The 25,379-nt window shown below is 49.6% G+C and overlaps 2 protein-coding genes across 2 annotated transcripts; one reads left to right on the top strand and one right to left on the bottom strand.

Annotated features, from left to right (window-relative positions):
• Nucleotides 1–3,955: 3,955 nt before the first annotated feature.
• On the bottom strand, nucleotides 3,956–7,017 carry ATP5PD (ATP synthase peripheral stalk subunit d). Its single transcript, XM_076353709.1, has 6 exons — nucleotides 6,950–7,017; nucleotides 6,410–6,540; nucleotides 5,634–5,730; nucleotides 4,699–4,770; nucleotides 4,294–4,356; nucleotides 3,956–4,159 (listed from the first exon to the last, which is right to left on the bottom strand). Exons 2-6 carry the CDS (start codon nucleotides 6,529–6,531, stop codon nucleotides 4,028–4,030), a joined length of 486 nt encoding a protein of 161 aa, XP_076209824.1. The 5' UTR covers nucleotides 6,532–6,540; nucleotides 6,950–7,017; the 3' UTR covers nucleotides 3,956–4,027.
• A 135-nt stretch (nucleotides 7,018–7,152) lies between these two features.
• Nucleotides 7,153–17,686, top strand: KCTD2 (potassium channel tetramerization domain containing 2). Its single transcript, XM_076353508.1, has 6 exons — nucleotides 7,153–7,443; nucleotides 8,904–9,012; nucleotides 9,688–9,779; nucleotides 10,478–10,573; nucleotides 13,489–13,614; nucleotides 14,206–17,686. Exons 1-6 carry the CDS (start codon nucleotides 7,153–7,155, stop codon nucleotides 14,233–14,235), a joined length of 744 nt encoding a protein of 247 aa, XP_076209623.1. The 3' UTR covers nucleotides 14,236–17,686.
• Nucleotides 17,687–25,379: the final 7,693 nt, after the last annotated feature.

The following is a 25,379-nucleotide window of genomic DNA, read 5'->3' as shown; positions in this document are numbered from 1 at the left end:
TCCATACCCTTTCTTTTTTGGTGCATCTCTCTCTCTCAGGTTGAGATCTTGCCTGATCCTTTTCTGACTCAAGTGGAATTTTTTTTTCTAGCAGGGGCTGCTCCAAGGGACGTCTGCACCTACTACGATGTTGTTGAGTACCTGAACATTTCCTCTCACAGCAAGCTGCACGCACACATACTGCCCAAGACAAACTTGAAGGAGCCTCTGGAAGTGAAGATGGATTTTATGCTGGTGGCTACTCTCTCTGTGGTAAGGACCTAAAACTCCTGTCGAGTCTTTATTACAGAAGGTGGGGTGATTGCTAGATTGGGATCTGAGCCTTCTGCCAGGCAGGGCTGGGCCAGCAAGGCCACGGGAATGAGAATCAGCCCCTTCCACTTCAGCTTTCTGCTGTTTGAAAGCTTTTTTTGAAGATCTGGAGTATTTTCTCTCACCTACTTCCAGGAAAAAGTCCGGAGGCAGGCACAAACAGCCCGCTTTATACCAGGCTCTAGAAGCAACTGTGTGGAGCGCGTGAACAGAGCAATGCAGTTGCAGGGCACTGGCATGTAAATGTTAGCAATAATCTATTTTTTTTTTCAAACCATTGGCTCATATGCTCCCTCTTCTCTTCAGTCGTAGCACCAAAATCCTTGAGCTCTCCTCCTGAGCTGAGTTTCTGCAACCTGTGCTGTCCACTGCAGGAAGAACAGGGGAGAGCTTCTGGGCTCTGCATTGGATGTACCTAAGAAAGTCAGCTAAATATCTTCCCCTTTGTTTCTCCAGGTTGAAAAGCTCCAGACGGTCACTTTTTACTTTGTGTTGAACCTGGTAGGTCCCTCGAGAGCATTTCTCTCCTGTGATGCCCAGCATGATGGCTGGTGCCGAGCCCGGCACTCACTTCTCTCCTGCAACTTCTTCCCCCAGGAGTGGAAAAACACTTTTGCAACTTGGGACCCGCAGGATTTCTGCAACATTGCCAAAGTCGTTCTGCCCACGGATACGTATTGGTCTCCCCCCATCTTCATTTTAGAGCGGTAGGTTCCCCTTTCATTTTTATCCACTGGCTTAAGAGAAATACAATGGATGCAAGCTGTTGGTACTGTTGTAGAAATGGGATAAACTCATATGGTTAAAAGTTGTTCCCATGAGCTCTCTGTAACCAAGAACCTCGGAATTTAGATTAATGGCGACCACGGTTTATACAAAGCACTTTGTGGTACTGTAGTATCGTAACATCTCCAGAAATGTCCCACCTGGGCTGTAGTTAAAGCTGAGGAAGCATCAGAGACCAGCAATGTTGTGGAATGGAATGACCCTTAGCAGTTTGTTGTAAGATAGACAGACCACTGTGGGTCTGACAGAGGGATGGGCACCACTGCTAGCTCTTTGGCTGGGGGGGAAGGAAGGGGAGGCAGCTCTGCAGCACAGCAGAGCCAGCAGTGAGCCCCTGCCCCAGGTGAGAGTGGGAAGCAGAGGGGAGAGAGCAAGAAGTTTCCTTAGGAGATGCAGGGGGAAAAAAACAACCATCTTGTGTGAGTTCAGCTACTACAAACCTTAGCCCAGAGGCACTCACCAGCCCTTCTTCAAGCCCCAAGCTTCCTCTCCTCACTACCACCTCCCATGGCTGGGTGACAGTGCGGGGCCCCCCCGAAAGGATGCTTAGAGGCCACACTTTTGTGGGACTGAGGAGCCTTGCAGTGTCTCGGAGCTCGGTCGCTCTCCACTTTTGTTTCCTCCAGAGTGAACGGACAAAACTCAAACTTGGATTATATGGCCATCATGCACAACGGCAGCTTCGACTCCACCCAGGCCTTCCAGGTTACCTTAACGTGCAGCTTGATGATCCTCAAGTTTCCCTTTGACACCCAGACGTGCAACTTGAGCATAGCTTCATTTCTCTACCCAGGTACAGTGGCAGGCTGAGTTTTACCATAGCTGGGCTAAATTTGCAGAAGGAGGAATAGATGAGATGGACCCTGGCTAACTCCCGGGTTCCCTTAGCAGCACCACACGCTCACACTTGGGTAGTGGGGTTGAGGTCATGTAACACCAGAAAAAATGAGCTAAAACACTGTCATTCTGTTTCGGCACCTTTTCCAGCAACATCTCTGGAAGCATCTGGATGTTCTGTGGCAAGTCCTTCCAACCTCCTCCAACAAACCACCTGTAATAGGTACCCATCTTCACTGAATAAAAACGAACTGATTTTTACACAGGTACCAACTCTAACGGAGGTCTTTGGGCATTTATGGACACGTTCATGAACACTGAAGTCATGAACAACTAAGCTTTATCAGCTTGCTGGAGTCAGAAATTTCCCCTCTTCCCCACCAGGCAACTGAACGCAGACAGGATTACAGAAAACAATGCCAATTATCAAGGGCTTGCTTTGTTTTCATATTGTTCTGCAGTGGTATTCTTCTGAGGCACCTTCCTGCTCACGATCATGGCTGTGTTAGACACCTTCTTCCTGTTGCACCAGCAGCACAAACCCCTACGCTTCGACAAGGTTCTCAGAAGCTTCCAGCAAGGTAAAGCAACCCGTAACCTCTTAAAACAAGTAGGCCAGGTTACCTGCACTTTACTGCAGCTTCCTTTGAGCGAGGGTGGGTTTCCTCAGGGCAACCAGTGCCCCAGGCAGCATCAGTCCCGGTAGTGACCCACCAACCCCCCTATACTGACGCGCTATTTGCTCTTTGCAGATGTGCACACCGAGCCGGCGACAAGAGCCACGAACAACCAGACCGTGAAACACCTCGCCAAGGAAGGCACCCAACTGCTGCGCCTTCCCAAGGCGGCCCCGGAGGAAGGGCGGCCAGCCAAGCCCCACCGGCAACCGCAGGAGCAGGACCAGGACCCGTTTCTGCCGGTTCTGGAGAAGGTGCTTTTCTACAGTCACTTCTTCCTGTCCCTGGTTTTTTTGCTGTTGTTTCTGTAAAATGGAGCAGCTAGAGACCAGCTCTGCACAGTGCTGGCTCAGTCTTTCTCCGTTGTATTGCTTCTAACCCCTCTACTGCATTTTTTTTTTCCTCCTTGATTCATAGAGCTGCAGTTGTTTCAGTTGCCTAAATAAAATAAAAAACCCCACAAACCCACAAGGCACGAGATCTGCGTGCTTAGTGCTTTGTACTCTAGTTCAGTAGAACTATGTATGTTCTTAAAGTATTCTGTGCGCTAGCAAGGTAGCTGAATAAAAAAAATTGTGAAATCACGGAGTAATACCTTCATTTTATCCGTCTGTAATTCTTACCACAAACATGACCATCAGCAAAGGGAGTTAATGCCCTTCTCTTACGGAGACGTTTCCATTTTGGGGAAAGGTGTTTAAGAATTCCACCTCAGACAATTAAATAAACCAGTTCAAGTCTGAAGCATTTGTACTATTGTTTCTGTGAGTTTCAGAGAGATCCACATCATTCAGAAAACCAGGACAGAGAGAGTAATAGGATCACCAGGATTAACAGGGTGATGCCCGGGATGTTTTAAAAAAAAATTCAAAAATAACTATTTTTTTTAAATGTATCTCAACACATCTACACTCCAACTCCTTTTGCAATTGGCTGCACCTAAACCATCACAACCAACCTAGAAAACAGCCCTAGACCTCTGCCTGTAGAACTACTGAGACTTCTCTCCCACTGCATCGGAGATCACTACCAAATACACCCCAGCATCTCAGAAGGCTTTAAACGTTCAACTCCTCAGCAACTGTTTGCCTGCGATGGCAGAACGACGACATTCCCTGCACCACGTGGTTACAGAGGTGAACAGAGAGTTTATTTGCATTACAGAAGATGCAACAGGACTCAGTTTTATCAACAGGTCTAGCTGGGATCTTGGTCCTTGCTACAAAAGCAAGCTCACGGGTAGAAAAGACAAAATCCAGGAAAACTGGGCTATTTGCAAGTTAGTGTATTGTTCCACGTTTCTCAAAACCTTGCAACCTCACGTCTAAGATCTAAGCCACAAACAGGAGGGAAAGCATTTTATTTAAAAGGTCGTAGAGTCTGACAGTCGTTAGACAAACTGCTTCCAGACAAGTTTACAGATCAGCAATCGGTCTGTGGGGCCAGTACGGATATTTCTCCTTGTCCAGTTTGGTTTCAGGGAAGGCTTCATGCAAGTCTTCAAACGTCATCTGTTCAAAGGGAATCATGCTTCTGAGCTTCTGAAGCTTGAAGTGGGAGCAGAAACAAACACGTTATGAGCCACTCGTCAGCAAGAAAGAGCAAAGCACACAGAGGTAAGAACAAGGTGTGTGCCAGGCTGAGTTAAAGAGAGTATTCACTAAGCAAAGTCCAGACTTACTTGTTGCTCATACTGGGCAATACGAGCTTTGGAAGCCTGCACATACTCAGCAGTGCTCTTTGCCTGCAGGAAAGCAGAGGACGTGGGGAACACGGTTATGATAAAGACAGTGACCTAGAGTGAACCTGCAACCCCATGCTTTAAGTTGGCATTAAAATTCATCATTACACTAGATAAGTGGACGGAATCTTGATCAAATCCCAAGTAGCCAAACCCTTCCACGTGCAGAGATCCTCTTGCTTAGCCAAAAGCCAGAGACACGTACGAAGACCAGAGCCACGCTCTAGCTCAGGCTGCCCTGCCTGTGCAGACGTACGTACAGAACACCCCTTCCCCCTCACCCCTTCCCATCTTCACAGAAGGCAGAGACAACCCCCGGCATTAGGGAACCGTTCAAACACTTACAGCTTCCTGCTCTTGGGCATCAATTTTGGCAGTCTGTGTATCCACCGGCTCAGGAACCTTTAGTGCACTGAACTGTAAATCGAAAATTTTTTATACAGTTTGTTTGATTGAAATAATCCTTCACGCCAAGGTCATTTTCCCTAGCAGCAGGGGAGCATTCCCTCCTTTCTTCCTAGGATATGCTCACAACAGTGTCAGTTAACGAGCTTTCTAAAACTGATCACTGCAGCTTGACTGTGTCCTTCACAAGCAGCACTGCTCACCCGTGCGCCTAAAGCGATCTATTCTGTACTGCATACCGCCACCAGGACGCCTAACAGTACACACACTCATCACAGCACTGTGAGAGCAAAGCACAGCATTGCAAGGAAGCGAGGAAGTCTAATACCGAAGACTTATCATATCAGACTTATTTCCCCCAAGACAAAGTTCCCAGACCCATCTGAGGTCAGTGGGTCCTCCCAGTCTTGGGAGGCCAATTTTCATAGTGCCAGTGACACCGCGCGTCCCTCAGCAAAAGCCTCACTCGTGCTTTTCAATTCCTGCTTATAAGGAGGATGGCAACCCCTGCCGGCATCTGCTAGCTTTACACGTTTCACAGTGTGCAGAGCCACGCTCGCCACCGTCTTCCATTCAGTGAGCGAGAGAAATACTTTGAAGGGTTTCTTCAGGAGAGGCACTACCCGAATTCACTCCTGCAGCCAAAATAATTTATCACGTTTTCTTTCACCAACTTTCTCACCGTAGAGTGCCACAGATTTCCTCCTGAAAGATGGCACTGAAGTGACCTCCTCGAGGTTAGCAGGATGTAAAGCTGGGGCACCTGCTAGCCAACACCAACCTCCTCCACCAATTCTGGTGTTTTCCTCTCCGCACCAAAGACATTCCCCATTTAAACCTCCAAAGAGCAATACCCAGCTGACAAAGATACTGACCTTCTTCTGAAACTCATCCACCATGCCAGCCTTAGCAACAGTAGCCTTGTAGTGAGCCCAGTCGATGGCCGGGGGTTTCTCTGGCAGGGCAGCCAACCTAAAGAGGCAGAGGACAGCAGTCAGGACCAGCGCCAGAAGTGACCTTGCGCTATCATTTGCTCTCTGCCACAGTTACTTTCCAGAGCGTCAACAGAGCCTGCGAAGTTTAGTTTAAGTATTTTCAGGTCCGTTATTAACAAGCAGTGATGAACCGCTTCTGCAAATCCCTCTGCCCTTGAAACAGACTCCTCTATACAGACAAGAGGAGTTCAGCCTGCAGCCCTGCTCCACTTCAGGCTACTATAGAGCACCTCTGGGTGCAGCCCTGCAAGAAAGGATGAGGCAGTTTTCACAACACTGAGCTAGAGGCAATCAGCGATATTAACTGCAACAGCCAACAGCATTTGTATCAAGCAGCGGATGCTGAAGGATTTGAGAAGACTCATGAATTTGCACGGCACTTAACAGAATAACAAAGCTTGCAAAACGTTTTGAACACGCCAAAGCAAACTGTTTTCGCAGGACTGCTTTTTTACGTCACAACTATTGTTTTACTCCGGGGAGGATTAAGTAAAGACGATTCACCAAAAAAAGCCACCAGCTGTCTTGAAGGTGACCTGTTTTAATGCCTGTCAGGACACGTCTACGGACACCGGCTCAACCCAGCACCACAAAGGCCGAAGAGTTCAGCTGAGGGACCGAACCGCCCCACACGCGGGAGCCGGGCAGACACTCACCGGGCCGACAGCGCGTCGCTGCGGGTCTTCAGGGCGTTGAACATGGCCCTCTGGTTCGGGGGCACCCTCTCGGCGAAGGCCGCCCAGTCGATGGCCTTGACGGCAGCTCTGCGGCCCGCCATGCTTCCAGCCTGCGCCCCGGAGAGATGACACCAGGCGGGTTACGCTGGGGGGGGCGGGGGGAGCGGGCAGGGCCCAGCGACCGCGGGGCTGGGGAGGAGCCCAGCACCGAGCCGGCCGGGCAGCACGGCGGGGGAGCGGGCGAGAGACTGGGGGGGCGAGGGACCGGGAGGGGGGGAGCGGCGAGGGACCGGGGGAGCGAGGGACCGGGGTGGCGAGGGGGGCGAGGGACCGGGGGGGCGAGGGGGGGCGAGGGACCGGGGGGGCGAGGGGGGGCGAGGGACCGGGGGGGCGAGGGACCGGGGCGCCGCCCCCTTAGCTCGGCCCTGCCGCGGCCCCCCGCCGCCCGGCCGGCCCCTGTCCCCCCCGCGGCCCCGGCCCCGGCCCCGGTCCCGGTCCCGGCCCCCCCCCCGCTCTCACCTTCACTGACCGCCACCGCCGTCCCCAGGCGCAGAGGCGAGCAGCGCCGGAAGTCCCGCCCCCGCCGACCAATCAGGGCGAGGCTCCACCGGAAAGCCTCCTTCCCGGCGGCCGCCGCTGGTGCCCCGGAAGTTCTTTGCGCGCCGGAAGCGGCGGCGGGGCGGGGCGGCGATGGCGGCGCGGGGGCGCTGAGCGGCACCGCCATGGCCGAGCTGGCGGCGGCAGCGGAGGGGCCGCCGCGGGGCCGCACGCCCAGTCCGGGCCCCGGCGGGGCGCCGGGGCCGCCCAGCCCCCGCGCGGCCGGAGCGGCGGCGGGCTCTGGCGGGGCGCTGTCCCCGCCCGGCGCGGCCCGGCCGCCCGCCGCCTCTAAGTGGGTGCGGCTGAACGTGGGCGGCACGTACTTCGTGAGCACCCGGCAGACGCTGTGCCGGGAGCCCAAGTCCTTCCTGTGCCGCCTCTGCTGCCAGGACGGGCCCGAGCTCGGCTCCGACAAGGTGAGGCCGCGGCGGGGGCCGGCCCCGACCCCACCCCGGGACGGCGAGGCCCCGGGCCCGGGCGGTGACCGCCCTCCTTGAGCCGCCTTAGCCCCCGCGGCTGCCGGCGTCCCCGGGGCCGGCGCCCCCGACGCTACTCTGCGGCCCCAGCAGCCCCTGACCCTGCGGCGTGGATGGGCCGATCTCCGCAGCAGCCCCACTCCCACAGTCCCCGGGGACACACGCCATCTCCTTGTCCCCCGTGCCCCGTTACATGGCCGCAGCTTTGGCCACGTCCCCAGGAACGGGGCTTAGAGAACCTTGCACCTGTAACACCCCGGTGCTGCAGGCACCCGTGCCCCCCACCTCCCGCGGTGACGTGACTCCCCGCAAGGAGCAAACCAGCACCTTCCTCCGGTGGTTAGTTGGAGCAGAGGGAACTGGAAGGAAACTTTCTGAGAAACGGGAATTTTAATGATTTCTCACCCTGGGCATGTTTGGTTTTTTGGTTTTTTTAATCTATCTCACTTTGCTCTCATAAAAGATCACAGTGCACGTTCCTTACGTGGGTGGATAGTTTTGAAGTCATTGCAGTTTATTGTAAGGATTTTGCAAACAGTTATTCTTGTAATTGCAGGTTTTCTGTAGGATCCGCTGCACAAGGTTTTGTAAATATTTTGTGGGTAGGTCAGACTGAGAATTATTCGGGTCTCTTGCCACTCTGTTCAGAGTTTAATCAAAAGATAATCCCGGTTGTGATCAAAATAGCAGTCACCAGCATCAGTGAATAGAGGAGATGACATTTCAGAGTGGTTTTTTCCACAGTTTTTATTACTTTAGAGCAGATTGATTGGCAGGACAAATGTTGCTTTAAAGTGATTTGAGGGGGTGATATGAAAGAATTCTGCACAGGCTTTGCCAACCCTTCAAAGCCGGCTCAAGAGATGCTTTTGGTTGTGAATGGTTAGTTATTTAATGACAATAGTTACTGTATTGCTAGAGACACGGCTGGTGCGCTGCAATGTGCATTTTCAGTAGTAGAAAGGAGAAAAAAAGAGCTGCTTTAGCTATCGTGTGCTGTTAGCTAGAACTAGAGATCTGGTTTTCCTCCAGAGTCTCCTAGTTAAACTAGCCTGGAAAACAAATTTAGACAGAACGCAACTGCCAGCTTTTGGGGTTTATTATTGCAGTGAAGAAAAACTGCTAAGCCCTGCTTTTCTCTCCAGGTATATAAACTCTGTTCATAGAAGTGCTTAATTTGAAGCATCTGCCAGCATTATTGAGCTGCAACATTTGTAGCTGAGTTCAGATACTGAAAAAAGAAAAAGTTGGTTTAAATGTGGAGTTGTTAGTACACCTTTCACAGGCAAATGAATCCAGGTTCTCAGAGAGAGACTGTTCAATTTATCTTTTTCAACTGAAGTTTTTTTTTCCTGGTACCACTTAACCATCCCTGTTTCATTCCTGTACACGCTCCACAGGATGAGACAGGGGCGTATCTCATCGATAGAGACCCCACATATTTTGGTCCAATACTGAACTACCTCCGACATGGGAAGCTCATCATAAACAAGGAGCTTGCAGAAGAAGGTAAGAGAAAAATTACAGGGAAAGAACTACGAGGGCTGTTTGATAGCAGCATCCAAGAGCCATCATCAGAAACTTGCCTGAGTGCATAGGGTTCCTGACGTGGCGATGTGTAAGGCTGTGAGCAAGCCGCATTTCCCAGTAGTGCTGGCTGTTAGTACCGTTGGTTTCTCAGAAGGATGCTCATTAACGGGGATTAAATCATTAGATTCTGTATCTTCCTGAAAGCAGAGGCCTGCAGCTTACAACACAACCCATCACTGTTCTGCTTAGCTCAAAGGCTTCTGTTAGCAGGGCAAAAGATCTGTTAGCACATCTCCTCTCCCCCCACAGACAGCAGTTCTCTGTAAGCAGGCAGCTTTGGTGACTTTCCCCTAATGGGTCTGTGCAAACAAAATCGAGGTTGTACCACGAGGTTTCTGATAATCCCAGGGAAAGGGGAATAATCTTTCTTAAAGACCCTCTAAGTCACAAAAGGAGGTGACAGCTAGTTGGTCATTTTTTTCCAGCCTGGGAGCATGAGATCGGTGGCACAGTCTGTTCAGCATTCGGGGGTGTTCTCGCATCTGGGCTAGATTTGGAGTCAGGAGCAGGTGTTGCATCCTCGTAGCAGAATCATCTTCATTCTACCCTGTACAAAGTAACAGAATTTCTCTCTACTTTTGGTTCCTTTCTTAGGGGTACTGGAAGAAGCCGAGTTTTACAATATCGCATCTCTTGTGCGGCTGGTGAAGGAGCGGATACGGGATAACGAGAACAGAACCTCTCAAGTAATGCACGGGAACTTTAGCGTTACGAAGTCAGCCATTTTCTGTAGTGTAGTAGAAGGACATGTGGCTGTAGGCACTGCCAGTAGCAGTCTTTTTGTTTAGTCACCTTTAACAGGTGGAATCAGTGCTTTTAGGTAGATCCAAGGCACAGCTAGGAAAGAGTATCCGTTATGGTTTTATAAGCACAGACCACCGAGTCATCTTGTTAGCACTGCAGGGAATGAACAGTCAAACAAGAGGGGCCAGGACGAAAGATGAGTAGTTATAAATTAAAACATACTGCTTTGGTATGTAAAGAATAGTTCAAACTCTTCCTTCTCTAAACCATTTTCTTCCCTTTATATCCGTCTCTGGCAATTTTTCCCATTGCTGCTCAGCTGATATTAACACACCCAGTAGATTCAGTTTCAGAAGAGGAACATTTTCAAAAAGAAGTAGATGACTTTGAAAGCCAAAGAAGTTTTGCTTTCACTGGCCCTTAGACACCTAGAAGGCTTTTTAGAGAAGCGCGCCAACTGTATGTACCTGTTGTAGAGTCGGTTGGATGGTCAGAAGGATGACACACCTCAGAAAGCCTGTGGGGCTCAGACTTCCTCAAATAACAAGACGACAGAGCGGGAGAGGCTTATTAATTTTCTAGTTTGATACTAGTATAACAATTACTAAACTCACGCTCATTTTTATTCTCCATGCTTTAGGGACCTGTGAAGCACGTGTACAGAGTCCTGCAGTGCCAAGAGGAGGAGCTCACACAGATGGTGTCCACTATGTCTGACGGGTGGAAGTTCGAACAGGTACCGTTACCAAAGAACGGCAGAATCCCTTTGAAAGCCACATATGGAATAAGCAGAGTTTGCTATTTATTTGCACTTCACACTGCTCTGCTCTTCTGAATAAGCAGTCTGAACTGAGCAGCAGTCCACTTATGTAGAATAACTGACAGGGAAAGGCAGAATTCGCTCAAACTGCCAAGAGATTTCATTTTCTCTCAGGGCTTCTTGTGTCCTTGTCAAATCCCAGAGCAATTCTTCCCTTCTCCTGCATTTCATCACATATACCAGGCCCCAGTACAACAGTTTTATCTGGGAAAATTAATAGAGCCATGAAAAAAACACAGCATGACTTTTCAAAGCCATGACTCTTGCGTTTGCTAAAGAGGTGATGAGTGACATGAGAAATACACTTCCTGCAGATGCCTTTGTAACGCAGCCAGTTTCAGGGCTAGGTGTCGCTGAAGTTGCATATGGCGTTAGTTCCAGATTTGGTTTCTGGAATTGAATACAGTCCTCTTATTTAGGAGGATGGAGAACTGGAAACCAGCTGGACTGCATGTTAATGCTATATTAAGAAACTGCAGAATAAGCTCTGTGGATTACAGCTCTGCTGTCTTCCCAATTAGTCCGGCTTCAGTACAAGTGGATGTTGTGGGAAATGTGCTGATGCGAAGTGAGGCATAGGATTAGCAGCAGCGCTTTGCATCACTTGTTCATATATATCTGTTCTGTAATGCCCGAAGACTCCTATTGTGTAGTGGAGAGGCAGCCAAAAACTCTTGCCCCTGTGCGCCGGTAGTGAAATCTTGTGACCAAGAGCCACTAGCTGCTTTATGGAAATGCAGTTCTCCAACACCCAGGTTTTGCTGTCCAAAAATTTACTTAACGGGTGTTGCCTTTCACACATGCACGTACACATCCCCAAAACCAAAAGGCTGTAGGCAGTGCTCTACATGGGAATCTGCACCCTTACATCTTTCCTAGTCTTGCTTTTCAAATCTGTAATGATGGGGTCAAGATACTGGTTACAAGCAAATGCTAGTGTACCCTTCCTGTTCCCTCCCTCGCTCTACCATCCACAACCTTTGCACAAACCGCCGAAATTCCTGCCAGCCTCCTTCCTGTACACCGCACATCCCACTCCACGCTCCCACCGTCAGGAGCTGTTCTTGCCCTCCCCTGGGACTTGCATTCAGCTCAAACACCCCCAAGGGCAGCAAGCCTAAACAGGACAGACAGACAGGATGCTTTGGTCAGGGCTAGACCTCACACAGCAGCACAGCCTCTCTCCAGCTGCGACATGGTCCAGACTGGGTCACAGCAGGAACGTGGCAATGGTGCAGCACAGGATATGTCCCATGCTGAAACGGGCCCTGCTGCGAGGCACGTTGTAGCTGCAGCCTATTGCCAAGGTCTTTCCCCAGATGTGCAACCCAGCCTGGCTTCTACCCTCCCCCAAATCACACCACTTGGCATGCTGAGACATGTTAGGAAAGATGGTAACAGATCTGCATATTGGGGACAAAGAGAGCCCATTGCTAAATCTTAGCCTGGATGCCAGTGATTGAACAGAGCAGACGTCCCCTTCATGGGCTCTTTGGATTCAGTCACATCATGACATCAAAAAGACTGGTTCAGAAACCTGCAGGAAAGCCAGAAGTGGTAAAAGCTGTTGCAGCCTTATTGTCTGTCAGGCTTGGGTTCTCAGAGGAGCATGTGGCCTTTCAGGTTCTCTGCCTTGTACCATTCAGTCCTGCTTGAATTAAGAATGGAATAGAAATTTGCCATTTTAAATAGAAATCCATTCTCCTGTCCACCTACTTCAGTAGTCTGGAAAATTGCTATCTTTATCAAAAGATGCTTTGTGTTTGTCAAGTAAATAGTGGTGCATGGTATTGAAATATCCAAGAGCTTAAACGGTCAAGACAAGGAGCAGGAAAGCAAAAGAAAAAAAAACCTTTTTTTTTTTTATCCTGTGTCTATTGCCCTCAGCACAAACGTCAAAACCTATTTAAAACAGTACTGGAGGTCGGTCAGTAGGGCAGCCCCCAAGTCTTCCTGCCGCTGCACTGTAACCATATAGATAGTCATCAGTCTAGGAAGGCTGTTGACTGCATCTGTCTCATATACTTATGGAGCGCTCTCTTCTAAAATCCATTAGGACACGGAAGTTAGCGTGCACACTGCATATTAAAGTTTCCTAGATATACACAGTTGATAAGATTCACATTGCTTTCTTCATATTACTTAGATTTATTATCTGGAAAGCAGAACTGAGTTGTAAATGACAAGTTAGCTCTGCACTCCAGGATGTCCCTTTAATGTAATAATGATAAATGAGACAGATGGGATTTCTTGGATCGAGTCCAGACCCCTCATCACAACAGTAATAGAATATAATCCCATTTATACAGATATCAAACTCCATCTTGACAGCATCTACGTAAAGAATGGTGCCAGTTTGCCACATGTCCGCTAGTTAACCTAACATCTGTCTGTGGTAAAGAATTGCCTTTCCAGTCGTGACACATCAAAGTCAAAAGGCAAGCCGAGCGCTGAGTTCAGTGTAGTCTGGACCAGGAAGTCTGCATCGCCTACCCCATATCTGAATTAGCCGGATATTATATATTGCAAAATCTGATGTGGTTTTCCTTTTTCTGCCCTCAGTAATTGGAGAATGTTCTGCTGTGTTCAGCATTACAGTTTCAGGCTGGAATTTCTTCCTGGGGCTCCAGGTGCCACTAGAGGGCTCTGGAGCTCGGCCGTGTCCCTGCCTTACACACACAGAGGAAAGCCTGTGACACAGGAGGCTATGGGGGGACACTTCAAGTCCAGAACAGGTCTCACTGGACAGTCTTACCTCACAAAGCAATTGTAGGAATAAAGCCAAAGTCCAGACTTACTGATAGTTACCTTGGCTGTCTCCTGTTGCACAGCTAATCAGCATTGGATCTTCCTATAACTACGGAAACGAAGACCAGGCGGAGTTCCTCTGCGTTGTGTCCAGGGAGCTCAACAATTCTACCAACGGCATTGTCAAGGAGCCCAGCGAGAAGGCAAAGGTAAGGCATCTGCTCAGATGTATTGGCTTGAATTCCCCTATGCAAAGAGAAAGCCATTCTTACACTAGCAGATCCATAATTTGCAGTAGCAGTTCTGTGTACCAGCTTTCCTATTTCCTCCTGTATGCATGATCTTCCCCTCTTGGAAGATTTCATGTTTTACTGCAGGACAAGAGCTAAGGCTCTTTGTACGTTTCAAATTAAGACAGAAAAATTGGAGGAAAGAGATAGACTTGAAAAAGAAGGACAGCATAGCAGGGACCTTTGAGACTGGTCACATTTTGTGGTTGAAGGATATTGCAGGGAGAGGCAAGCTTTTTTTTTTCCCCTCTTTCAATCCATTCTTCTTTTTCCCCAGGATAGCAACAGAAGGTGACATTCTTAACTCCTGGCAGGCAGCTGAGCAGGATTTCTAGAGAAGGGCTCAGTCAGCTTTAACTAGCCTGTCATTTGTTACGGTAGCATGAAAGCCAGCAAGCTACTCTCACATTAGTCCATCTTTCCTTTCTCTGCAAAAAACAAGGACTCTGAACATGAACTTTTGCATCTAAACTCGTCCAAGGTATTTATAGAAGCTCTCTGGTTTTTCAGATTCTTCAGGAGCGAGGATCCCGGATGTAATTCAAGTGTCCACTCCGTTAAAACTCCCAGATGTCAAAAGGGCAGTCTAGCTGGGCAGAGCATCTCTCCGCAGTGCAACCTTGCCCTTGTACAGTAACCAAGCTAATGCAAAGCAAAGCCGAGCCTGTCCTGCCAATGGCGAATAATTCTGGTCATAACCAAAGGCTTCCCTCTTACCCTGGAAACCGAGGAAGGAAAAGACTCTTCCAGCTGGATAGTCCTTTCCACAAGTATTTGTTTTATTTTCTTGGCCAGCGCTGTATTGAATTTTTCCAACAATGGCTGGGCCGGATTCCCAGTCGGAGCCTTTGCGAAGGTTGCTCGGGTCCACAGGTCCTTGTAATCAGTCCCGCCTTCCACAGGCTGGCGTAGGTGAGAAGATCTGTATTTGAGCTGTGCCATTTCTTGCACCCAGGTCTGCCACCAGAAAAGTGCAGGAACCTTGCAGTGTTCCCCCTCCTGATCAGCCAGCCCCCCCAGATCAGAAGAACAGGGCTTTAAAAGGAGGAACAAAACCCACACAAACTTTTTCCATTCTTGCTTTGTATTTGTTCCTTGTTCAATTCCTAAGAGCTGAGTTTAGATACTAAGGGGAGTGGAGTCGTGTGTACATCTAGCACAGGTCTCACTGTTAACACTATTACATACGGGCTCCTGGCATTTTCCAAAGCCCGTTACTTCGCATGCATAAACAAAGAGACCTGTGTTCACCCAGAATAGCGATAGAGTGACAGTTCTGGCCTCTGTGCTTCTCTGCTGAAGAAGAGTGGTGACATCTTCCCCTCCAATACCCTGCCACGGCCGTATCTTAGCCTGGTGCAATGTCACAAGGTTAGGGACTTGTTGCTGCCAAGTTCAGCTTTGCCTTGTTTGTCTCCAGCAGTGTGGGCTCTCTGTCTCCTTCCTTCTCACCAAGGGAGGACTTCAGGCAGAATTTCTTTTGTAGTGTAGCAAGCAGGTAGGTTTGTTTTAACCTATGAGATCCTTCGTGGAGGAGATCCCCTACTTACATGCAGTGATTTATCTGCAGCCCCCTCATGTCCCCACCTTTAAGAGATCACCTCAAATTACAGAGGGGCATCACAGAGCTGGGGTGGGGGGGTGTTGGTGAAAAGTTGCCAAACTGTTGTAATGTTTCTTGTCCAAAGTGATGTGTCAACTTCTGTGACTTTTCTTTTTTTTAATGCCTTGGATGGGTGTGCAAAATGTTCGTTTGTGCCTCTCTTGAATTCTGATCTTAGCCAAACTGCAGTCACTGGTTCCCCTCTGTTAATCTGTGCCATCCCTAACCAAGGGCATGTCCCTCCTAGTCTGGTAAATGGAATTTCTTAGGAATTTGCTGCATGTTTTTCCCCTTTCATCCTGGCTTTGTTCTTTATAGCCTAAGTATCCAGGCACTTGGGTCTTTTTGAGGCAAGTCCCAAACTGACATTGAACGCAAAGCTTCAGAGATGCTGGAATTCAGACATTGACAAGCTCAGAACAGATGTTTCTCAATAAGGTATCAGAAAATTCCTCACCTGGACTGAGGAGTTGGGCTCCTTTCTGGAGGACTTCAGCTACCTGTGGTCTCCTTAAAGTTTTGAGATAGAATTAGGCAGGTTTCCCATCTTATCACTTGTTGCTGACAGGGCCTTGCAGCAGCATTACCAACGGTCCAAACACCAGTTCAGCAAACAAGACATGCAGCAAAGACACTGAGTGGCACTGCTGCGCTCTCTGCCTCTTTTCAGTCCTTCTGTACGTACTCTTGCTTGTCCTCTCCCATCCTGCTTTGCCAGCATACCTCCTCCGGTGCAGGCTTTGCCTCATTCTCAAGAAAGACTGGTTAATTATGTCTGCTAGTTTAATCCTGGTAAGAACAGACTGTGCCAAATGTCTTTGAATTCACATTGTGTCAGTTACAGGCTGTTGAAACGCAGCTGGCTTGCCATCACGCTGAAGAACCCAGCTCTTCTTCCCTCCATCTTCCCCGTCTATAATGTGGTGAGATGGTATTGGTGTGATTAGACCATACACCTTGGCTGGGCCTAAATAACACTGTGATATGTATAGACCTCTCTCCTCTGTCAGTATCTTGTAGCCTCCGTCATTGTCTGTGCTCACAAGCTAAGAAATCAAGAAGTGCATGTATGCAAGTTAGCAGCCTAAAAAGCCCTTTAACACTCTCGTCTGTCTTCTTTCCCTTCCTCAGAGGAGGGAGTTTCTGAGAAATGGTCAAGAAATATAAAAATAAAGGCAACAGGAACTGGTCGAGCTGCTTTTGTCACATCGATGCCAGCTGAGCACCTTGCTGTTCAAACCACGGAGCTCAAAGCAACACTAGTTGCAAAGGGAGACTTTCTGTCCAGTACAGCTCAAGCAGATAAAAACCATACCTCGTTGCTTTTCTGTATCACCAAAAATGCCATACGTGGTGCAGCCCACCGGAGGATTGCCTGATGCAAGAGTGATGCCATCACTCTCCCCTCTGAGCCAGAGAGCCTAAAGATTACCATTTCCAGTTGAGTGGAACAGCTATTTAACACACATGCACAAGAAAGACTCGAGGTCGCATCTTGGTTTTCCCCTCCACACTGCTCTCTGCAGCAAGGATGCGCCGGGGGTTGAAGACTCTTTGGGTTCAATTGCAGGGTCTTTTAAGTTCAACAGAACAAGTTTATGGTAGATAACCAACCATCGGTACTGGACACTCGAGTTCTTGGGCAATATTTAGGACCAGGCATGCAGTCCATCCAGAGCAGGTACATTCCCAATGGAGGATTTCTCCTTTCCTGACTGTGCTAGGTCACCTTTACCCTGAGACCAAGGCTGGTCTCGGCATTATGCACCAGTTGCATCCGTTCTGTGCTCAAGACAGGGCTTTTCCTTCCATTGCCTTTCACTCAGTCACAACTATATCAAAACTAGCGCTGAATTAGGATGAAATTTGTCCCATTCACTCGAAAAAAGGTAGCACGTTGTGGTGAGTAAGGTAGGTGAGCAGGGGTAGATCTACTGGATATCCAAGAGTGCTTGTGCCTCTTGGGAAGGCTCACTTTAAAGCATTAATCCTGGGAATGGAGAGTATGACACTTTTTTTTTTAAACTTTCCCAGTGGCCTAAATTGTTCCATTATGGCAAGACTGGAAATAACCTCTTAAAGTGTCTTTGTTTCTGCACATTTTTAAAAATCGATTTTTCTCAGGGGTGACTGAGTGGGCTGAGGCAAAGGGGGCATGGTTGGCTGCAGGGCGATGGGACGGAGCAGCTCCCCAGTCCTGCAGCTGAGCCATGGGCTCCTCCCCTCGGGTTTGCCTGCAAACCCGGAGGTTTTGTACAGTTTGTCATGTGTCAGTGCCCTTTGCTACTGTTTCTCTTTGTTTATTAAGTGTGTTTGAATAACAGTTGAGATGCTGTGATTAATTTTTTTTTCCAATAAAGATTCTGAAATGGGTTTGAAAAGTTTGAACAGTCAGTCTGCAGCCTGCTGCTTTCTCTGCATCCATTTGCCACCTTACCACACAAATACTGCATTATGGGGAAAGAAATGTGAAAATTGGATACCTGCTTCTGGCTCCAATTCATGTATAAACAATGATTTGACAAGAGGAGAATGTAATTAGATTTTTGAGTCCTTCTTGGTTACTTTCAGAGAAAAAGGCAAACTGAAGCATGTGTCTGATTTTCTGTTATACAAAAGAATCTAAACTTTATCTTTACCATTTCCACTGACAACCACAAGCAAGTAGAATGTTAATACAAGCATTAAATGCGAGTAGCTAAGAAAGGAAGAGGATTTTTTTTTTGTCAACTGCGTTTGCTAAACCCCTATTTGACTCTGGACCAGCACACACGGCAGAAAGGTCTGACTGTTTCAGACAGCTTTGCCCCTTCCTCTGTCACAAAAGGCCCACGCTGAACATCTGCAGAAGCTTGCAAACGGCGCTCCGCTTTCCCACACAAGACCAAAGATACAAGGTTCTTGCTGTCACCAAGACAAATGGAATGAACATGAGGAAAAAAATAAGTGGAGTTTCTTAAAGCTAGCTTCCCCTTGTGTTTCTGAGGCTGCAACTGACTCCTGGGCAAGAGACTGCCCTGGGCATGTGGCGTTAGCCCAGAAACCCTGGAGGGTGTTTTAAATAGTTGCTCTATTACCTCCACCCTGAATGCTGCCAGCCTTCCCTGTGTTTGTCTTTAGCAAGACTGGTGGATTAGCTGAGATTTAGGTTCTTTCCTGTTTACAGAGCATTGCAACTCAGAAACGCTTGAACCACAGAGGTACCAACAGATGGACAAGCAGCGGGGAGGCAAAGAGGGTAACCAGGTATTCAAGCTTTGGGGATGTCAAAAGTTGGATAACATTGACAATTCAGTCCCAACGCAGGGGGAAAAGGAGGAGAAGCAAAGACGTAAGTGAAGAATGGGAAAATTTGGATTAATTTAGCCTTGCTTTTGACTACAAGCAGCTGCTGACCGCTGTAGCTGCTCTGAAGGCTGCCCAGCAGGCACGCTGCCCGCCTCCGCTTCATCCCCACCACGACAGGAGCCTCAAAGCAACCGAGCAGGGAGGGGGGTGGCACATCCCCAAACCAGGGTTTAACACCAATGTGGTGGAAGAAGACGAGACTCCCCCCCATGGGGCCACAAAGGGGGAGCTCACGGGCACAGGGAGCAGAAATCATGTCTGAGCCAAGTCACCACATAGCATGGGTTGATTTAAGACGGTGCTTTTCAAACCTCCTTGACCCATTCCCATATGTCTGTGCTAGACCTGACTGCAGGTCTGGACTGCCAGCGAACTTGCCCAAAGCAAAGCCATGCTCCAGTGCCAGCAGCATCTTGAGCAGAGATGGAAACTGCAGGGCTGGCACCGCTGGCGCCACATGCATATTCGATCACATTCACAAGGTAGGACTTGTCAGAAGAAATGCAAATTATAGCCAGCATTTCAGGCCTGCAGCTATAACCTCCCTGCTCTCCCACTTTAGGACTGTCCTCTAAGGCCATGTAGGCTGGAAAAGCCTTTGTGCAGGACCTTTAACCAGCTCCAGGTCTGCCAGGCAGGCGGTTCCTCTAATGCTACATCACTATGCAGAAGACACAAGTGTCATTCAGCAGTTTCTGCAGAAACCGCAAGCTGGAGCAGCCAGGCCTTTGTACCATCCCTCACTTCCCCATCCAAGGCTGTGCAACCCACTTAACTCCTTTGAAAAATAATTTCTTTACTTCTTGCTGCAGAAGACACAGGCGATGCCTCAGCATTACCAAGCGGCTAGAGGCTGTGCTGGATAGGCAGCAGCACTGCGTGTGTTACCTTACCCAGAATAAGAAATTAACCCTATGTACCATCTGCTAATAAGCAGGTCCTGCTGTTGCCAGGGGCCAGGCCAAAGTTCAGCTCTCCCTGTTGCCAAAACCCAGGCTGCTCTAGATCTGTTGCAGCAGGAGAAGGGAAAGAGGGGGACGGTTTGCAGCAGAACTGGCCTCAGAAGAGGGTTAAGGCCCTGACTCTTGGCTGGGTTTGTCAGAGCACCCCAGGCTGCCTCCAAACCCCACTGCCCTGAGAAGATGTTGGATACCTGGTGGAGGCACCTCCCCAGGGACAAGCAGCTCCTGTGGGTGAGGGAGCTGGGGCTGTGCCACCATCAAGGCAGGAGGTGGACAGCAGCACAAAAACACCCAAGGAACTTAGTACCTGCCCGTGGCAGGATTTGGTCCCTCCTACCCCCCAGAGGCAACTGGGGGAAATAAATTCCCCAGGTGGCTTTGCCAGGTGCTTGGGAGGAAGATGAGTAACAAAACATCACTGAGATTTTCCGATAGCCACACAGTAAAGTCAGTAAGTAGCACACACATCTGAGCTGCGGCAGAGGGACTTTAAAACCCCTTTATCAGCAAGGAGCATAAAAGGAGCAATCCCACATCCCTCCTCCGGAAGGAAAGGCTCAGGCTCCCACCAGGGCTGAGCCCACCCTGGCCACCACGCTGTGTCTGGGTGCCACCTGGCTCCCTGGGGCTGGTGCTCACCTCGCCTCAACACCACAAAACTCCCATGAGTCACGCCAGCCGGCAGCTCGGCTTTCCCCTGCCAGTTTTGCCTGGAGCACAATTCATTTGTTTTTTCTGGCCTGCCCGCTCATGTCTGTGGACAAAGAGGAAACCCAAATTGACATTAAAGATAGGAAAGGGTTTTAGCAGTGTCGAGGCACCTATCAGCATCCAACTGCTTGGCCTGGGGCTCCAGCAAAAAGCAGTGGAAACTGCTGCTGCATTTCCCCTCTCCACACATGTCTGGGAGGGTGAAATCCAGCGGTGCAGAGGTCTGGCCACAACCATAAGTGCATCTTGCACAACACGTATGCTCCTCTGCTCTGCCTCAGGCTCTCACGTAAAGACAAAGGTCAGTTCGTCACTTACCCACCCACCTTCTCCCAGAACAAAGGTAATCAAGCCAGATCTATTTGCAGACAGAAAGCCTGCAGATATTTTCAACCCAGCTTACTGACTTGTTTGGGAAACAAGGACCTTAGCCATGTCCTTCCACCTAGATCTGGTTTTGAAACAGTCACTGAAAGTTCAACCCAACTTTCAGTTGTACTCTCTCCCTTCCAGGGCTGGAGAAACACGTTGGTTTCTCCAAACCACAGTAGAGAAGGAGCTGCATCCCCTAGCAATTGCCTTCAGATGGTGGTGTAACATGAGCAAAGGCATCAATACTTGACCTTCCAGCAATATTTCCTATTGGAGGCCTCCATCCCTCCTAGGGGTTCTTCAGACTTCAGCAGATGGGAGTCTGATGCAAGTCCATTGTCAGTCTGAAGTGCGAGGAGTCCTCAAGTTTCATGGGTCTCAAACAGATCCTCAGTGAGCTGAGAGCTCAGCTGGTCTCTGCATCACCAAGAAAATCCTTGGGAAAGGTGAGCACCTTCCACCTGTGATTTAGCTCAGGGCAGTCTGGGCAGCAGGTCCTTCAGCACGGCCAGGAAAACACGCACCAGTGATCTTGATGAATTCAAATGACAGTGGCTAAAAAAATGAGGAAAACCGTTTGGGCAACCAAGCAAAGAGCCAGGCCCTTAACCCAGGCACCGAGTTCAAGACGTCTCAGAAAAGCGGGCAGATTAGTCACTAAAGGGCTAGGAAATACCTAATGAACAGTCATCCTCATCCTAATATTTCAGTGGGTTTTCATCTAAAATTTGAATGCAGAGAAACATGTAAAAAGTAAGAAGGGGATGGTCATATTTGCCAAACCAAAGGGGTTTTGCCCATAAAACAAAGGCTCAAGGCCACATTTTGCTGTTGCCACACACACCCCTGACAACATGACCTTAATGCGCACAGCAACCTGCTCTTCCCAGCAGGATGAAGAGCTCCTGTCCTCACTTTTCCAGGAATCACCATGCTGAACATTGTGATCCCTCTGGGTGTGGGCAGGAAGAGCCTAGGTGCTGGCACTAAGTTGTTGGATCTCCTTTCCTGCCCTGTTGTGACTTCTAGGTATCACCTTCCTTGGAGCAACTGTCCTTGGACAAGAGACCTGAGCAGGACCAAAGCTGCTTCTCTTGGCTAGCTGGAGCCCAAAAGCCTGCTGGCTTCCTAAAAACCACGCTCCACAAGTTCTGGCTGTACACCTTCGATCCCCCACAACCTCCTCCACCTGCTCCAAGGATGCAGCAACCAGCCACAGGGAAACACTTCTCTTGATCCTTCCCCCACCGAGTCCCTTATTCCTCATTAATAAGAGCCAAGGTAAATTACAATTAAGAGCTTGATAGATAAGATCTGCTAGAGGGACACACACCCCCCAGCCACTGCTCAGGGTCCCCAGATGTCAATCCATGGGAGAGATGGGCTGAAGCAGGGTTAGACTCTCACCCACAGCTGCAACACAGCCCATTGCCCCCTCCCTGTGCCTCGTCCTCATCTACTGGCTAGAGTTTTCATGCAGCTAGTGATAAGGTAACTCGCATTTCTTCAAAAGCCCCACTTTTCAGGGAACAAACCACCCTCCTCACCTTCACAAATGCAGGAAATTGATGGAAGAAAAACACCAGCAGCTTCCAGATTATCTTCAATAACCTCAGCCAGGTTCCTAGCAAAGACCTCCATCCGTTTTGGTAGACCTGTGCCAGCATCAGTCCCCATCTCTGCCCCACTCCTAGGGCAGCACAAACCCACAGCACAGGGCAACATGGCAGGTCAGGGTGTCACACAGCAGGAGCCAGAGCCACTTCCAAAGCCACTTCCAGCATGAATTTACGCAAGCACATCTTTCTCAGACTAATCTCCGGAGCCATACCCGTTGCCTCAGGGAGAGCTGCCCTTCTTGGCACCAACCTGCCCACCTACTGCACAAAGCACAGGCTCTGGGAAAGCCACAGGCAGCAACCAGGGGGGACAGCAGCAATCAGGAGGGCAAGGGTCAGCTTGCATGCAAACCATCTGCAATCACCTACCAGCTGGAGATTTGCGACCAGGATAAAGAGCAGGAACAAGCCACATCTTGCTGGATTCCTGCGAGCTGATGAGAGTTGTCGGTGCATGCTCTGGTGCTAGCTGCCTCCTCAACCCTACTTCCCATCTCCACACCAAGCAGGGTTATCCGTGGTACTGGCTAATGGTCATTAAACCTGGTCCCAAAAATGGGACTTCTCACCTGGTGTTACACCCACATTATTGGTGATTAATAAGCACAAAGCAGCCAGGCAGATCCAAAGTCAACCCAGGAGAGCAGAAAACAGCAGTGAGACAGATCAAAGACTGATATAGGCAAGGAGCTGGGCTTAAATGCAGCTGGGGAACAAATGGGGTGGAGGGGGTGTGGGAGGAGGCCCCAGATGAGGCTGGTCAGGCTAATTAAGAACTATTAGTGCAGGCAGGACCCTGATGTCCTTTGCAGGGGGAGGATGTGGGGATGATGCTATGGGAACTGCTTGGGAAACTCATCATAAACCAGCACTTCCCCCATCCTTGGCACAGTCCCATTTTCTCAGCACCAGCAGAGCTGGTCTGTAGGGGTTTTGCCAGGGCTGTTCAGATCCTGTCCCTGCCTCAGTCTCAGGCCAGGAATCTGTTTTCAGGTACTCTGAGAGCTCGGTTTCTGCTGGGTCTGTCTGGGTTCAAGGGAAGGATCAGAGCAGGAGCTTAATTTGGGACTGAACCTGGGGCAGGAATAGCTCCCTGCCCTGAACTGCTCTGCAATCCCACAGCTGAAATGTCACTTAGTTTCCCTTGCCTTTAAAAAAACCCAAAACCAAACAACCCCCACACACACTTCCTCTGTGAGATTCAATCTGTCAGACGATTTGCTAATCTGGATCTCTGGAACAAATTCAACTAGTCTTTCTCAAAAGCGATTTGCAAGCTCTGAGGCATTTGCACTTTGGTTTCCAGGCACATGGTCTGTCACAAAACTGCTGCTGAGGTTGCTGAGCTTGAGACTGGCTTACAGAGCCATAACATGCTGGTAAGGACATGGACAGAGCCGGGGACTTGCAGCCACCTCCACTGTGCCCCAGGCATCCACCTGTCCCTTAAGGGTGGTGAGTGACTACTGACAAGTGACATCCCACAGACACAAGCCCGTAGCATTGGGCCAGGCTGCACCACTTGGGCCAATGCTTTAATCGGAGCTAGATCTGGATTCTCTGCTGTCAAGTTACTGGGTGACCTTAGAAAAGTCAGCTGGGATATAATACACCTGGGAGAGGATGGCAAAGCAAGCCAAGATCTGAGGACGAAAAAGTACTTAAAAAGTCACTTATAAAGGTATTTACCAAGAAAAGTGCTTGGCTTTCCTACCCCCAACAGACAGTGAGTGACCCCAAAAAACAGTTTACCACCCTGCTCAGTTTACAGTAAACATCTCGCTCTGTGCATGCAGCCTATTTTACACATTCATAAACTGTGTCCAGCACACACCAGGGCTGAGCTGGGGTGGCAGGAGGATGCTGCTGCAAGCTATGCAGCAGGATGCAGAGACCTAACATACCATGAACAAGAAACTTTCTTCTCCGTTTCCATCCCTGCTTCCAAGCCGCAGGCATCATCCGGTCTTTGAAGGCCCCTCCAAGCCCCATCGCTGGGGGCAGCGGTTCTGCCTCCCCCATCAGCCACACTCCTGACTTCCCCACTGGACCCTGCTGCTGGGTCTCCCTCCTGAGCGGCTGTAGAGGAGAAGTGGGCTGCTCTTCTCCCCACGGAGGTAGCCACAAGCTCTTACTGAGGACGATATGTAGATACCATCATCATTTGCAGACTAAATTTAAACCTTTTCCTAGGAGGTGAGCTACATAAATGTCCTCATGTTTCTCAGCATAAAGGGCTGCCTGCCCTTGCAGGCAGCAGCCAGCAACCCTGCCGGGTGCTCTCATCCCAGCAGCTGCTTGTTCCCCATCACAGCTGAGGGAAACTGAGGCACAGAAAAGCAGGGAGACTCACTGTGTGAGCACTCCTGGTCTGCTGCCATAAACAACAACTACTAGGGCTGCTCCATCACAGCTAGGGAAATCCAAGAAGGCTTGAATACTAGTGTCTTGGGGGTCACTGGAAGAAGAAGAAACAACATTCAGACCTGAACAAGAGAGAATGAGCTCATCAGGGCAGACAGTGACTGGCAGAGAGTGGCCAGAAAGAAAGACTGAAACCGGCAGTGTGCTCTCCCTTGTCCCATCCAGGGCACCTGTCCATCCACAAGCATTGCACAGGCTGGTAGAGGGAAGCACCTTTACACTGGTTCATCTGCTCCCAACAAAAGCACACTCTTTGCAGTAGGCACCCAGGCGTGGCTATTGCTGTGAACTTCAATCCTATTCCCAACACTATTAGCACGAGACGATCACGTGTATGTGAAAATCTGCCTGTGTTTCGCAGATGTCCCTGGCCTTTCATGTTCACTGCTCAACACCAGGAGCAGGTTGCCTGAGAACATTGAGCCCATAGGAGCACGAAAGCACGCACTAGCCCTCCACACTTGCACCGTCCATCCTATCTGGTTATCCTGGGAAGGGTTAAACCAAGGTTTTGCGCCACTGCTGTTGTTCGGTGTAGCCAGCACTGGAACAAACTCGTTCCTTTACCTTTATGCAGGCAGAAGGCAGCGAGGAAGCAGTGAGGAGGCCATGCGGCACTTGGCAGCACATCTGCAGGGTCCTTGC

Source organism: Aptenodytes patagonicus, chromosome 16 (assembly GCF_965638725.1).
Source record: "Aptenodytes patagonicus chromosome 16, bAptPat1.pri.cur, whole genome shotgun sequence".
In the NCBI taxonomy this organism is placed as follows: domain Eukaryota; kingdom Metazoa; phylum Chordata; class Aves; order Sphenisciformes; family Spheniscidae; genus Aptenodytes; species Aptenodytes patagonicus.
The sequence above is the reverse complement of the archived record's forward strand: the minus strand, read 5'-3'. Positions and strand labels throughout refer to the sequence as shown.

What these genes read in the sequence shown, in the direction of transcription:
- ATP5PD (XM_076353709.1), bottom strand. Translation starts at nt 6,531, where the DNA reads ATGGCGGGCCGCAGAGCTGCCGTCAAGGCCATCGACTGGGCGGCCTTC. An exon ending in ATGCCCAAGAGCAGGAAGCT is followed by an intron (nt 4,357 to 4,698) that starts GTAAGTGTTTGA and finishes GCTTTCCTGCAG; the next exon opens with GCAAAGAGCACTGCTGAGTA. An exon ending in TTGCCCAGTATGAGCAACAA is followed by an intron (nt 4,160 to 4,293) that starts GTAAGTCTGGAC and finishes TCCCACTTCAAG; the next exon opens with CTTCAGAAGCTCAGAAGCAT.
- KCTD2 (XM_076353508.1), top strand. Translation starts at nt 7,153, where the DNA reads ATGGCCGAGCTGGCGGCGGCAGCGGAGGGGCCGCCGCGGGGCCGCACG. An exon ending in CAAGGAGCTTGCAGAAGAAG is followed by an intron (nt 9,013 to 9,687) that starts GTAAGAGAAAAA and finishes TTCCTTTCTTAG; the next exon opens with GGGTACTGGAAGAAGCCGAG. An exon ending in AGCCCAGCGAGAAGGCAAAG is followed by an intron (nt 13,615 to 14,205) that starts GTAAGGCATCTG and finishes CTGGTTTTTCAG; the next exon opens with ATTCTTCAGGAGCGAGGATC.